General features: G+C 36.6%; 1 protein-coding gene across 1 annotated transcript in view; it reads right to left on the bottom strand.

Annotated features, from left to right (window-relative positions):
- Window positions 1–14,348, bottom strand: part of TNKS2 (tankyrase 2) — a 28,057-nt gene extending 13,709 nt beyond the window's left edge. Inside the window, exons 1-17 of the mRNA XM_035897270.1 lie at window positions 13,637–14,348; window positions 12,575–12,670; window positions 12,218–12,254; window positions 11,837–11,912; window positions 10,367–10,461; window positions 9,102–9,168; window positions 7,228–7,414; window positions 6,190–6,311; window positions 5,579–5,670; window positions 5,412–5,490; window positions 4,205–4,376; window positions 3,424–3,503; window positions 2,859–3,004; window positions 2,265–2,430; window positions 1,771–1,990; window positions 1,227–1,336; window positions 351–539 (exon numbers count right to left, since the gene is read on the bottom strand). Of these exons, the coding sequence (XP_035753163.1) occupies window positions 351–539; window positions 1,227–1,336; window positions 1,771–1,990; window positions 2,265–2,430; window positions 2,859–3,004; window positions 3,424–3,503; window positions 4,205–4,376; window positions 5,412–5,490; window positions 5,579–5,670; window positions 6,190–6,311; window positions 7,228–7,414; window positions 9,102–9,168; window positions 10,367–10,461; window positions 11,837–11,912; window positions 12,218–12,254; window positions 12,575–12,670; window positions 13,637–13,889 (2,187 nt within the window). The 5' untranslated portion in view covers window positions 13,890–14,348. The remainder of the gene's footprint in view (window positions 1–350; window positions 540–1,226; window positions 1,337–1,770; window positions 1,991–2,264; window positions 2,431–2,858; window positions 3,005–3,423; window positions 3,504–4,204; window positions 4,377–5,411; window positions 5,491–5,578; window positions 5,671–6,189; window positions 6,312–7,227; window positions 7,415–9,101; window positions 9,169–10,366; window positions 10,462–11,836; window positions 11,913–12,217; window positions 12,255–12,574; window positions 12,671–13,636) is intronic.
- Window positions 14,349–15,524: the final 1,176 nt, after the last annotated feature.

Raw genomic sequence — 15,524 nt, 5'->3', positions numbered from 1 at the left:
ATTTATGTTGCTACAAAGTTTGCTTACATTTTATTGCCACAATTTTCATATTAGTCAAACTATAAGCACTGAATTAAAAGCATCAGATTACAAGCACCAATTCCTTTTGTTGTTTTTTTTTTTCCCCACTCCACCTTGAAATAAGTCTTGAGCAAGAAAATATTTTAAAAATGTTTATAAAGGCTCTACTGACTTTATTTACCAGGCATGTATAAACACCAGAGAAACCACAGTATTTTAGATCTTGCAGAAGTTACCGTATTATTACTTTTTTTAAAGGATAGTTTTTAGATGAGCCACCACAAATGGCAGGTGAGTACAGATTTCCCAAGAAGAGCCTCATCACTTACAGTGACCAGGTCCAATGGCGTTTGTCCTTCTTGGTTTTTCAAAGTAGGATCAGCCCCATGCGCCAGCAACAAGGCACAAAGCTGCGTCCTTCCTTTCTGGGCTGCTTCATGCAGAGGTGTGAAAGCCCATTTGTCCGTAGCATTCACACATGCGTTATACTTTATAAGTAAAGCTGCTACATCAACATGCTGGAAAATAAAAACACCTGTTAAAGTCCAAGGTACCACAGTGTATTAAACTAACTCAGAACTATTACTGATACATGACTGTAATCTCTATTCTGAATTTTCTTAGAATACACTTACTACTCAATTACAATTTAAAAAGTATTAAACCAAGGTGTTTTCTTCCTCACCTATAACACAGTAGCACAAAGTTCAAGAAGGGACAGACTACAACAGAATCCCAAATCCAGGGGCAGCCGAAGGAAAAAAAAGCCTGAATTTGAACTTGAGTTTGGAAAGTACTCCAACTGTTTTGATTAAAGACTTGATCCAAGCACAAAGATCCAGAAGTCCACAAAATCAGTGTCTCAACACCAGCCAAGTAAGTAAAAATGAGATCTTGCTGATAGAATTTGACTGGCACAGGTAAGGAAATACATTTTATGGAACAGCTTTCAGGCTGCTGGCTTTCTAAGCATTCACGTTCAGAAGACTCAATTCTGTAAACTCCAACCGTGACCATACAAATTCAAAAGAGTCTTCACCTATACAATGAGCTGACTATGATCAAATACTTGTTTGTGTTTTGCAAATAAGATTACAACTCAATGACAAAAGCTTTCTAGAGAGTATTGGCTCACAATACTGCCAATGAAATATGTAACTTTTTTTTTTAAATAAATAAAGCCTCAGAAAGGTTGAGATATTTACCCCGTAAGATGCAGCATTATGCAGAGGAATCAAACCTCCTTTATCCTGTGCATTCACATCTGCACCATGCTGTAACAGGTACTCTGCAACCTCCAAATTGTTGTAACCAGCTGGAAGGTTGCAAAAGGACAGGATAAATAGAACGTATTAAAAAAAAAAAACAAAAAAACATTCTCAACAAGCTGTAAAGTAGTAGTAATTCACTTAAATTACTTGAAAGTTAAGATATCAATCTCACTGAAGACAGTGTATTACCTATTAGCAAGGACAGCTTCACCCTATTTAAAGAGTATTTGTTTTTAAAATATCCGTCAATAAACAATAAAAGATGCTCTTTGGCTAGAGAGAATAGGAAATTAAAGTCATTAGAGTTAAGCAGTTTAGAAGAGGAACGTAAGATTAATATGCATGAAATACAAATTTTTTTTTAGGAGAAAATATGGAAACCTCTAGCTTGAGGCTACACTTCAAACTTCCTTAGACATAGACAGAGCAGCCAAAGTAACCAGTAACTCTGATCAAACCAGTTAATTAAAACACTGACCTGCTAAATGTAGCGGTGTTGAATGCCGTCCTTGTGTGTCCCGACAGTTGACATTGTCAGGTGAACACAGTTTTTTTACTCGGGCCAAACAACCTTTCTTTGCAGCATCTAGTAGAGCTGCATCTCCTCTAAGCAGGTCTTGAATATCAGTATCACCATCTTTAACAAGGTCCAGAGGAGTATTTCCATCTCTGTTTTTCTTTGTAGGGTCAGCTCCATGCTGCGCACATCAAAACCAGGTGGTAAGTACATAAGTAGAATAAACACATCGCATCTTAGGCATCTCATGCTTTATTGAGCAAATATTCTGACACATATTCAAATCCTTCAGAGAGAGAGCCTTCCATTTACTGTGTGAGGAAGGACAACATAGTTGCTAGTAGTATCCCTCTTAATCATTTAGAAACCTCAAAACACAATTTTTCAAAGTCCAATCACATTTTAGACTGAAAAAGAAAGAAAAGAAAGTAACCTCTCCCCAGCACACAGAATACCTGTAACAGGAGTTTGCAAATCTCATATTTTCCTTTTGCTGCAGCTTCATGCAAGGGAGTGAATTTCCACAAGTCAGCTACATTGACAACTGCACCGTGTTTAACCAGCAGTTCTGCAACTTCATAGTGACCATATGAGCAAGCATTATGTAAAGGGACAAGCCCTCTGGAAAAAATTACAAAAAAAGAGAGAGACAAAAATAGTTTTTAAAAATAGGTTTTTCACAAAGTGATATAAACTTAACACACAACACACCTTCAACAATCAAACCATTTTTTTTTTTTTTTAAATTTTCCACAATAGTCTAATAATAGTAGGAGTATCTACTGCCAAAATGGTAAAAAAGCAACCAGCAGTGGCACCAAAAAAAAGTAAAAACACAGGGCCAGAGAAATTCTTGACGCTCTAGTGTCAAGTACTGCAAAATGCTTTTGTGGATATTCTGAACATCCTCATTCTAACAGAACTTTCCATGAAAATAAAAAAAAGTGAATGTCTGAAGAAAGATGGGAAACTTATCAGCTAGCAATATTCAAGAGCTGACAGGTACCAGCAATTACAATTGCCAAGAAAATACACATGTGAGTATTTACCCCTTATCTTTTGCATGCACATCAGCTCCATGTTGAAGAAGATACTCGACAACGGATACCCTATTATATCCAGCTGCAAAATGAAGTGGTGTAGACTGACGTCCTTCAATATCTCTGCAGTTCACACTCTGAACTGTACATAGTTTCTGTGAAATCCCCAAAACAAAATATACATCACTATATACAGCATTGTCAAACTTTTTAGTCATGTTACACACATCTAACTTTGAAAAATTTTTTTCATTAAAAAGGAAGTTTATTTTTTCATTTATTTTTACATAAACACTTTACTTTTCACAGATTGGCTCCCAAGAAAAAGAATAATTAAATACTTCCTCCTCCCAAATCCACACCTGTGACTTCTTATTTATGCTTTTTATGCAAGACAAACTTCTGCAGGTGGAGAACATTACATTTTGTCATCTGTAATATCTGCAGTACAAAGGTTTTAAGACAGGGATCACAACTGTAAAGCAGTCAGTGAAGGGCTGTTTGATTGCTTGTTTTGAGAAATTATAGTTTGGGATACAATTCCCTCTTGTTTTTACGACAGGTTTAAGCTTACTTTTACAGTGTCCACATCTCCAGCCTTTGCAGCCTCCAGCAACTGTCGATCTGCATCAGAATTACCTAATGGGATACCTTCTGCAAAATAAATGAGGTTGAGTGACAGGTAAGTGTATGTAGTTGAATGGATTTGTTAAGACGGAAAATAATTTGAGTATTTCAAGGATTTCTCTTAAAAAAAAGCTAACCAATTATTGACCATCTTTGTCTTTTCTTATTATCTGCAACTGTAGTTATTAACTCTAACAGTGTTTGCAAAGTTGCCTTTAGCAATGTGCTTCCTATCCATTTTGAAGCACTGTGGAACCACTTAAACATTCATATTTCAGTTTCAGAATTAGACTACATCAAGAAGCTTATCTATGTGCATAATGTCCAAAACTTACTCTTGAAAATCCACGTACCCTGTTGGCTCTGCTCACAAATGCAAAGCAGCAATTTTCTACTCATTTTCTACTTACAAGACTCCCCTCTCCCTACGTCAGGACTTTTCCAAAATTATTCCAGGTGGCTATACCATGGAACACTGAGTGCCTCTGACAATCTGCATAGCTGAATACTAGAGAGTAAATTATACTGTTAACTACGCCTAGAGCAGGCACTCTCTCTGTGCATGTGGTTATGGAGTGAGAACCGCACAACCTAGTACTGCCTTTTGTAGAAAGGTTTTTTTTTTTCCTGAGTTGTGTTCACTACTATTTCTTGACAGCACTTGAAGTGTCAAGTAAAAAGAAGCACAATGTTACTTCAGAAGTGGATCTTGAATAAATCAGTTGTACCTTGCAGTAGCTGTTGCACACTTTCAGTCCCCATTTGTAAGGCTGTAAAGCCCTGCAGAGACACAATGGAAGGATCACATCCAGAACTCAACAGCAACCTGCATGTCTGAAGATGACCACAATGTGCTGCTCTGTGAAGAGAGGTCTGGCCAAGATTATCCAATGCATTAACCTAAAAATAACAGATAAGAAATACCACCATCAAAACTTATTATTAAAGCTGTTTTCATTGCTGACTGGGAGAGTTTCACAAGTATTCTTCTTACTTTAATTAAAAGAACATATTCAGTATATTTCCAAAGGTCACGACATTCCAAAAGATGAAATAAAGCAAAAGCAGTTCATAAAGTTATAATCACATTTACTGAGGAAGAATAGCCCCCTTTTAGAGTCATGTGAACAATCCAGTGTAAACAAAGTTACAGCAATTTTACGACGTACAGGAATAGGCCATTATTTGTCTCACGGCAGCACAAATCCTCAGTGCCAACACGTAGAACAGCTTTTACCTGCATTGGCTTATTGGGGTTTTTCAGACTGAGGACTTTCTGTGTTTCAGTCAAGGTGTTTTTAACAATTTAAAACTCTGCACCCAAAGATTACTTGTATTCCCTACTGTTCCTCTGGTTTTGATCATTGCTTTGGAAACCTCACACCAGTCAGGCTGTAATCAAATTTCCACGAGAGAGATATGCAGCTCCTAGTTTTAGAGGATTCAAACATTACAGAGTATCTCCTTTCCACTTTTTCTTTTTGTGGAAATTTGAAGTAAACACTGTGTTATGACCTAACATTTTGCCTTCACTGTCATTTTTACTGCAAACAACATCACATAAAGTCTACCTGTTATACAGTTCAGTCTAGCTGCTTCTTGTTTGTATATATCCCCTACTTTTTTTTTCCTTAAGCATTTCATTACTATTGCTGGACAATGAAGCACCAAGTAAGACACTACAAGCTTTCAGTTAACTGAGAAGAACTACATCTGCACTTTTATAAAATAGGACCAAACCAACAATGATGCCTCAATGTCTAGGGCCGTACCAATGGATTGATGGCCTGTGTCTTAAGTTTATAAAGCTACAACCTTCCAAAATGAATTATTTTAGAAAAGGCTGTCTTCTCAGCTGTCCATTCTCATGGTATGAAAACCTATATAGTAGGCAAACCTCAACAAAAAAAAAAAAGTACAAATAGTAACTCGTACCTTAGCTTCATGTTTCACAACTACTTCAACAACATCATTATGAGCCTTTTCTGATGCCACATGCAGAGGGGTCAAGAAGCTTTAAAAAAAAAAAAAGAATAGTTTAAAAAGTCTTTTGCAAAATCTTCTAAACAAACACTAAGCAGTATTCCTTTGTAACCACTCACTCTTTCGTTTTTTCATTGATGTTGGCTCCTTTCCTCAGCAGCAATTCACATACTTGTTTTCTCTTAGGATATGGAGATGCAGCAGCACAGTGCTGAGAACATTAAAAATTGTAGCATTAACAACTAGCTAGCAATATACAGGTTTTACTGATTTTAACTGATTTTACAGCTGATCAGCTGGCAGTTAAGAGCTGGTTGGGTGCAAAGTCAACAGGAAATAAAAAACCCCCCAACACATAGAAACTTATTAATTTGGGAGATTCCACATGTACTTTTGGATTTACTCTGGTATTTTCCAGAGCTCCCTCTCCAATAGCTGCTGGAAACCTTCAAGCTTTACAAACAAAGCTAACATACATAGCTTGCTGTTGCTTAAAACTATTCTATTCTACAGAAAAAGTCACTTAGACAACCTAAATTAAACAGGCAATTTAGTTTAGTCTTAACATTAACCTTAAGAACAAAGCATTTGTTTAACTAGACACTGGATATTCCAGGTTGCTCTGTATCACACTGTTTTGACACTGAAATTTTTAGTTCTAAACTATTACCTAGTATGTTTAGGTCAGCCACAATGTATGCAAAATAATTAATAAATCCTGAGATATTACCAATGCCGTCTCATGTGTTTGAGGATGCTTGAAGTTCACTGTTTCCAAAGAAAGATGTTTCTTTATACGAGCTACATCTGACTCTCTTGCAGCCTGTAGCAGTGAGTGACCCTTGAATTCATCTTTAAAAAGAAAGAAATACATACCAGAAGGTTACACTCCTTAACTTGAAAAGGATCAAGAGGTTTCTTACTTTCAGTTAGATAAAAATACTAATTTTATTAGGCAGACCATGGTGCACACATTTCCAACTCAGACTTAAGCTTATACATCATTTGACAGAATTTGTTAGCTAAGTCAAAACACTACAGGAATGTGCTTCGTTTCTAAACCAAAGCCAGACATCCAAACTGGCTGAACAAGATCTATTTAACTCACCACTGTTGTAGGTTCCACTCTTCCTGTATGTACCAATTCAAGCATATATAAATCTCTACTTCTGACCTGTCTTTGGAAAACTAATATCAACCCTAATGTTGTATTTACTGACAATTTTCGTACATATCCCAGAAACGTATTGTTTGACCACTCAAGGACAGAATCTGAGGGTGTTCTTTTCAAACTCCTTAAGTTTGCTGGACAAAAATCAATGCCTTTCACCAATTTCTTTGAACTTTCAACAATTGTGGCATACTCAAACATATTCAGCATTCTAAACAGTTATGTTTTTTCTTTTCCTCAAACAAAACACAGTGGAATAAAAATGACTATTTCAACAGTCTTGATGCAAAGACAGGAGCAACTATGGAAAATTAAAGTGTACTGGCAAGGTCATGAGGGAAAGTGTGTATTCAGGGAAGAAAAGCTACAAAACCCATCACAACCACATGACTATAAAATTGACAATAAAATTATTTTAAATGCCTACATTCAGAAAATCTAGCAATCTCAAATTATAAACAGTGACACGTACTGTCCAACATTGCACAATTGCTTGGAAAGTGTAAGCATTTTCCAAATCTGATTTCTACCAGGTCTAGGGGACCTAAGTACACATCACAATCTGTAACTGTAGAATTGATCTCATTTTATACTCACATGCTAATCGTTCTTTTAATTGGGGTGTTGGAGCCAAATCAATGGTGCTTTTGTTGTGACAGTTCAACAGTGTTGGGTCAGCACCATAACTTAACAAAAGAGAACACACTTCCACCCTGTTCTTAGAAGCTGCTTCATGCAGAGGGGTGAATTGCCACAGATCCATTGCATTCACACATGCTCCATGCTTGAAAAGGAAACGGGTAAAAAAGATGCAACATCAAAACCAGATCATTAGAAAAAGACTTCTGTCATTAGTTTCAATGCAGTAGGCTGTTAAAACAAAAATCAATGCTTGTATGCAAACTGTATCCAAGACATTCTCCAGACACTCATTTTCAATAGAACACAACATTTCAGCACACTGCAGTTTTTAATCCTCTAGTGTCTCTACAGGTACATTCAAAGAAGCCGAAGGCAGGCTTGTCTCTTCAGGCTTTCTCCAGCATCTCTAAAGGAGAGTAGCTCTGCTACAGGTCAAATCTGAGAAAAAGCCTAATTCATATATTCCAAATCACCTTTGAATAAGCTCCTGTTTGTCTTGTTGCTCTAGAAAAAGTCTAAAGTGAACAGTTGCACTAAGATAAATACATGTTCTGCAAATACCCCTCAAGATATGAATGCCAAGATAGCTAGAAGGAGACAGGCACTCAAAGTTGACTTCATTTCAAAACATTTAAGTACAAGGTTCTGCAATTAATACTCTTGGATGATTGGTATCTGTGTAATTCTTCTCCAGTAACATTCTGTATGCATTTTGAGTTCTGTCTGTAAGCAAGTCTGATAAGACATGCTCCTTCCCATTGCTCCTGTTAAAGCTTTGCAAAAAATAATTCAAGATTCACTGCAGCAGAAAACCAACAGGAAATACAACTCTAGCTTAACAGTTAAGACATACAGTAGTGTCTAGGCAAGAGGGTTTCTTTTTGTGTAGTGCCACAACTGTAAAGATTCAATTTACAACTGGCCTCTGAAGAAGAAGAAAAAATCTTGAATACTTATACTTGCTACAATATATGCTTATTTCAATAATTAGTTACTTAATTTTTGCTAAACGAATAGAAAGACACATAGAATTAATGGGGACTGAGACATACAGGATAGAACAGCAGCAGCTATTCCCTGATCATCCAAACATCTAGAGTTATCTAACAGAACACTCCAAGCTGTTATAATGATCACGATTTGCTGTAGTAGCTGAGAATGAGCATAGTTCTAAAGTCCCTTGGTGGACAACACTCAGATTTTTGCAGGCCACATCTTCGAGCCACGAGTTTAACATGCATCATAGTTTATCTTCAAGATTAACATAATCCAGATAAGCCACTTCAGTTCTGAGAGTTCACTTATGTTAGGAAAACTGACACATTTTTCCTTCTTTGGGGTGAAAGCTACAATTCAGGGCCAGAACTGATGTTGTAAAGTTCATTCCCTCAAGAGACTGATTATTCTTTAATTTAAAACATTTACAATCTTTACCAGTATTCTTCTCAAAAACTTCTTAATACTCTGTCTTCTGAAATATTTTTCTATTGCCAAACTCACAATATTGGTAAATTTTGGGGTTTTTTTTGTGGGCTTTTTTAGGTGAGGGTGGGAAGGTTGAGATAAGAAGTACTTACTCGGTGGTATAAAAACATTAAACTTTGGAGCAGAGATAAAAAACAGAAAGCACTCACAAGGAAAAAGCTTCCTTGCACGCAGAAGATTCTGTAGCTCCAGCTTAATAATCACTAACATGTAGAGCAAAAGCAATCTATCATTCTTTAAGTTTGTAAATCTAAGTACAAAATAAAAAAATATCAAACTTTTATTAGTCTATTATAAACTGTTCTTATTTAATAATATGCAATTTAATGTCTTCAAAGACCAACCTTTACTAGAAGCTCTGTGACTTCATAATGACCATAGGAACAGGCATTGTGAAGTGGCACCAAATCTCTATATAGGAGAGAAAGGGGGAGGATGATTATTAGTATGCATATTTCAATACCAAATGCATCTACAACATTGCAAATGGTACTATGTTGCCCCTTGAACATTTTACACAAATAGTATCACAGACGTTCAAATGAAGTTGAGAGAAAATAAGAAGCTGGAGAAGAACCCAGAAAATCCCATCAGCATTTTTCAGAATGATAAACGTTTAAAATAATCAGAAGATGAGAAATTAATTGCATCGTCTTACTGCAAATGAAATGGTTCTACTCAAACTTGGAACCCTAAGCAGGAAGAACTATCTGCAGGGGAGTTTCAGGAATGACAGTAATTATTTCCTCTCTCACAAGAACACTGCTCTAAGATTATCTTCTCCCTTGGAAACTAAAGACGACTTACAGGCTAATCTTTACTGTACAATATTCTACAGTAACATCAGAGCTACAGAGGTTTTAAAGCCAGCTTCATACTCTCTCAAAACCAGTAGTCTTAGGAGCAAGTGAGAAATTGCCCAAAGTGGGTTCTTTCACTATGGGCTAGTAGGGGAGAAATGACAAAAGTGAATTCCAACCCCAAGGGGACGACAATTAAAGCTGTCTCATCAGGCAGATATTTATGTAGCTGTGAAGTGATCTTTGGAAAAAGGAGGAATAAGAGTTTGCTTTCCATAATCTTTAATGTACATAAATACACATTTTAAAAATAGCTTTTTCTTTATATTTTATGTAACTAAATAGACTTATCATGTCTATATTTCACTGCATTGCCTGACGTAACAACCAAATCCTTGAAAATATAGTCCAAAAAAAACCTCTGGGAAACAGATCTTCAATTTTTATCACATTCTTTGCAAAAAGAAGCTCAGAAACTTAAAGGCAGAAAGAAAATTAAGATTGATTCAATCATTGAAATATTTGCTGACTTCACAGTAGTGTGAGCATATTTTACTAAACAAGAGATAATAATTTGGCTAGTGATACCTAAAAGGCAGCATGTTCTATGGTCAGCTCAATTTGGATTCTACAGATTCACAAGTCTTAAGCCTGTACACTTTGCATTTTTGTCATGACAGAAAGGTTAAAGATGGCATAACAGTCTCAAGTTAGAAATTCTTCATGGTTAAAATAGTATTACCATTCTTTGCTTCATCTCAATTTTTAACAAATTCTGTTTATTCTGAACAAAGGAAAAATGAACCTACCCTTTATCCTTAGCGTGTACGTCAGCCCCATGTTGCAGTAAGAGCTGTACTATTTTTACACGGTTATACCCAGCTGCTAAGTGTAAAGGAGTAGACTGAAATGACAGAATGTAGAATTAATTAGTAGCACAAAATCAAAAGCTTTATTTTTTTTCAAAACCTGTTAACAGTATTTATTACTGAAGTCCTCAAAATACTTGCAACATTTAAAAAAAAAAAAAAAGAAAAAAGAGTGCTTGAATCAGACACTTAGTAACTACGTTCATTGTTTATTGACTACTCTCGCAGTCATCATAAACAAATCCTGAATTTACTCCACCACTAATACATTCTGACAACGAAGGCTGTCCTGCAGTCCACTTTCTGTCTTTTAGCCTACCATAACTATAAATACTTTGCAAGGACAAACTGTCCCTTGTGAAAGGGGAAATAAGATGGGCATCAGAAACAATGACTGCTAAATTACAAAGAGGTCTCCCTGCCAATCAATAGATTAAGTTTAACAATTATCAAGAGAGACTGTTATCCACATCTGTGAGTGCAGTAAGTTAGTGGGGTGTGGGGGAAACAATATTCTCTTCTAAATTCTTACCCCTCATAGAGCAGTCAGAAACTACTCTATGATCTTTTCTAGCAAACCCACCCAAGCATACCCATCAGAAGAACCAAGGACAGAGCTACAAATTAGTGAGGAGAAGTCTCATCCTCTTCATTTACAAACCCATCAACTGAACTGGGTTTGTACAGTTTCTAGAGGATGAGTCTTGTAACTAGAAGATGAGAAAATAGAGATGCATAGATGTTTTGGAGATCCCAGTATCTTACCACAAAGCCTTAAACAGTGAAACTCATTCAAACAAAACTCAAGTAAATGAGTACACATAGTTAATGGGAACAGTTAAACAGTGAAACTCATTCAAACAAAACTCAAGAGTACACATAGTTAATGGGAACAATGGGATGCCAAAAGTCGATAGGCAGTAATCTGAAACTTCGGTAGACACAGGGCTGAACCCAGGAGACTTCAGGATTTTTTAGAATGAAGACTTGGAACATTTTTCACGTAGTTCTTTACCAATACTTCTAGCGATGAATAGCCATTCCTGAAACAGCAGCGATAACTTGCCTAGGGTGTATGGCAAATAAGGGTGCCATATCTATCTCTTTGTGATAGCAACAAGAATCTATGAAACAGCCTCCCTTCTTTATCGCTGCAGATATGAAGGTGAAGAAGTCCCCATTGGAAAGGTGTTTGTTTATTGCTCCTAGATAGCAATACCTATATAGTCCTTTTAAGGTTAAAAACAAACAAAAAAACCCCAGCTAGCTGCTAGAGAGGTACAATCTTATTTTCCCACATATATTAAAGAAAATAGATTCTATGTTTAACATCCTTAAAATCTGGTCAAACAATAGCTGGGAAACATGTAAGAGTGAACTAATTTTAAATCAGGTTTTAAACAAAAATACCTTCCTGCCATCACTTGCATGACAGTTAACATTTAATGGTGTAAGAAGAGACATCATCTTTTCTTCATTTCCGCTCCTGAAAAACAAGACATGGGCAGAAATATTTTTGTTCCAGTTTTTAGTAGCTTATTATGTTTTTACATTTTTCCTTGCTATAACGTTCAACAGATCTGTTCTGAAGTAATACATTCACTCCTGTATTGTCAGCAGTAAAGGGAAAGGAAAAACGCATTTATAGAACTATTTTTGTAGCTTTATTCACAGGTAGCAGTCAAAGCTTAGCATCTAGATGGAACGCCAGCTCAAAAGCCAAGACATATATTCATTACATACAGTTATGAAAATATAACTAAATTCCAGATATCTTCCAAACATGCATACCTGGCACTTTCTAAGAGTTCATCTTTCTTGTATTCACCTGGAAGACAAAAGGGAGTTTCTTTAGTTGTTAAATAAATATCTATATACAGGAAGTTCACTTCTTATCCTCCTTTTCCAAAATTGTAGAAAACATTAAGTGCAAAAAAAAATTGACAGTCCATTACTGAACTAGCACAATAAACTATTTATCCAGAACACATCCCACAAGCGAAATGATGAAGGCCATATGGGAATTTCTATTTAGAATTGTAAAACAGAGACAAGTTGAAATAATATCAGAAAGACAAAACCGAAAATAGTGTATTACATTCATTTGACTGTTATTAGTTATAATGTAATCTAAAGATTATCACTTACCAGTCAGCACTGCTTTTGCAGATGGGTCTGCTAAATCCAAAGCTGTTCTTCCGTCTGTGTTCCGGATGGTTGGTTCAGCACCATGCTGCAGCAGCACTACAAAATGCCAAAGTTTTGCATGAGAAGACAATTCTATAAGACAAGGCTTATGAGATGTATCATTACTGTAAGCCACAAGCAACAAAAGAAACATCCAGTTACTGATCCTAACTTCCCCTCTCAAATTTTTAATGTCAGAATTCCTTAATGTCACCTGTGAACACTTCAACTAGTGAAACATGCTTAGACACGTTTTATGAGAAAAAAAGCAGAGCAGAAATGGAACAATCACAGACTGGCAGGAGACCAGCTGAAAGACTGTGACTGACATACCACAAAAACCAGCAGCTACTTCACATCAGCTCCCGAGTACGCTGCCTCAAATCCACAAGTGACTATACCCCAAGCAGTACACAGCAGTAGCAGGCCATGCACCTGGCACTGATACTGGGGGCAAACAGGCAATGTTATATACACAACTCTCCAGACACGCTCCTTAATAAAGTAAATAGGAGCAAACCACACCATCAAAAAATTAGCTGCTTGACCACATATCTAACTTTCTACCCTTTCCTAACTCTAAAGAACTGTGTGGGCAAAACAAGTGGTCAATATAATTGAAGTTTAACTCCTATCCTTAACTAATTTAACATGGCTGCTATACATAGAGACAATATGAATCCATTACTAAAACCATTTTGTTCTTTCCACTGCACTGTGAGTAGCAGCAGAAGGCAGCATTAAGAGTCTAGGCTGAAGTAGAGTCTAGCTCCATCATGTCACTCTAAAGCTCTTTCCCCATGATGTCAATATGAACTTTTATACTCAGGTAATTATCAAAAACAGATCTAAAAACTTGTTTCTTATAAAATTGGCACATGAACTTAAGTTTATGAAAGGTTTTTAGTTTTAATCCTTAATACCAGCCATAGCTTCATAAAGTAAAAATGGTCTCTAAAAGGTTCTTGATTTTTCACAGTGAAATGAAATGAGTCAGTTGCAGGAAGAGTGGGAGAAAATTACCAATGCAGACATCTGTCTTGCCCTTAATGGCAGCTTCATGAAGGGGAGTGTAATTCCAATTATCGCGAGCATTAGGGTCTGCACCATGCCGCAAGAGAAGATTGACAACTTCGGCATGACCAAAAGAGCAAGCGTTGTGAAGAGGAATAAGGCCTCCATCATCTCGTGCGTGGACATTGGCGCCACTTTGAAGTAAATATTCAACCACATCCTTCCGACCGAAACCTGGAAGAGATAAAGAGCTCTGTTCCATCTGCTAGGGAGGAAAGGTGTTGGGGTGGGGTACAGGAATTCTCTGTCCCACACACAGAGATTAAAACAACAAGCTTAAATAACAGTAACCACTCTAAGTAACAATCACAACTGGCATTCTTTACTAAAGGAGCGTTTATACACTAAGGCTATTTTTGAAACCCCTAAAAATTAGATTAAAATTAGTAGAGAAATAATATTCAAGACTACTGGAACAATAAGTATCTTGACAGGGCCCCATGAGTCAACAGCTTCTTGAAAACACAACAAAAAGAACAAAACACTGACAAAACTTTTTTTAGTCATTTTATACGGCTATTAAACTGAAAAGTATTTTGTATGATACTCTGTCAACCCACAGCCAGTTTGTGGAAAGACCAATAGATGAGCCCTGGGAGTGGTAAGAATGAGACTGGCTACAAGCCAACGCACACACAAGTCATATTCTAAGCTTTTATTAAAAAAAAAAAAAGGTTCATATAATATGAAAAGTATTTTACAGAAAGACATTGCTTGTTTTTTTAAAACAAGCAAGCAAGCAAGCAGCACCGCTGTCAGGTTAAAACTATAAGCATGGCTATTTGCTTTCTATGGAATAATTAACATGATGTGCACACAGTTTCCATCTTTGAAATAATCACTTAAGAAAACCTTAGGGACACAAGAAGTTTATTTGAGACCATTCTCTATCGAAGAAATTTATTATAAGAGTATGCATAACCATAATTTAAAGATGTTCATAATGTCTATTTTTAGTGATGCCTGAAATGATTATAAATACTTGACTGTGATTGAAGCACAAAAATGCTCTTACACATTCCGAGGCACTTTTTTACAATCCTGTTATTCAAGTTAGTAGACAGAAAAAAATATGCCTAGATTGGGGCTAGAAACACATCATAAATAAGGTAATTGCTCTTAGAAGCAAATTCTATAGCTACTATCGTTTCATTTCAGCTGTATCTTACATTTATATAACAGCAAATAAACCAGGACATCAAAGTTATCAATTGTATCTATGTTTTCTCTAATATCTTCAGAAGAGGCCAGAATAACTTAGGACTTCTGCCTGGAGCCATTATGCCCATTGGGTTACGTTCCAAAGGCCGCTGCCTACAGAAATCCCTCAAAGGTTTCATGAAGGTCTCTCTGGATTATTAGGGCAGGTAAGAGCCGTATTTTGGTATGTATCAGATTTGTGCCAAGTACCTTCTGGGAAATAACCTGCACGTGCAGGACTTGGCCTTCCCTGCTTTAAATATCTGAGTTGCAAACCATTTTTCTGAAGAGATGAAGAACTGGGTGGGGATGAAGTCTTGATCAGACTGAATCATCACACAGTTGCCAACACCAGTGATACTCAGATTGTAGATGTCCTGGTTTCGGCTGGGATAGAGTTAATTTTCTTCATAGCAGCTAGCATAGTGCTGTGTTTTGCATTTAGTACCAGAAGAATGTTGATAACACACTGATGTTTTCAGTTGTTGCTAAGTAGTGCTTAGACTACTCAAGGACTTTTTGAGCTTCTCCTGCTCGGCCAGGTGGATAACAAGCTGGGAGGGCACACAGCTAGGAGAGCTAACCCAAACTGACCAAAGGGCTATTCCATACCATATAACGTCATGCTCGGGGGGGG

This window comes from Egretta garzetta, unplaced genomic scaffold, assembly GCF_000687185.1.
Source record: "Egretta garzetta isolate BGI_Z169 unplaced genomic scaffold, ASM68718v1 scaffold56, whole genome shotgun sequence".
Taxonomy (NCBI): Eukaryota; Metazoa; Chordata; class Aves; order Pelecaniformes; family Ardeidae; genus Egretta; species Egretta garzetta.
This window is presented reverse-complemented; position numbering and strand designations above follow the sequence as displayed.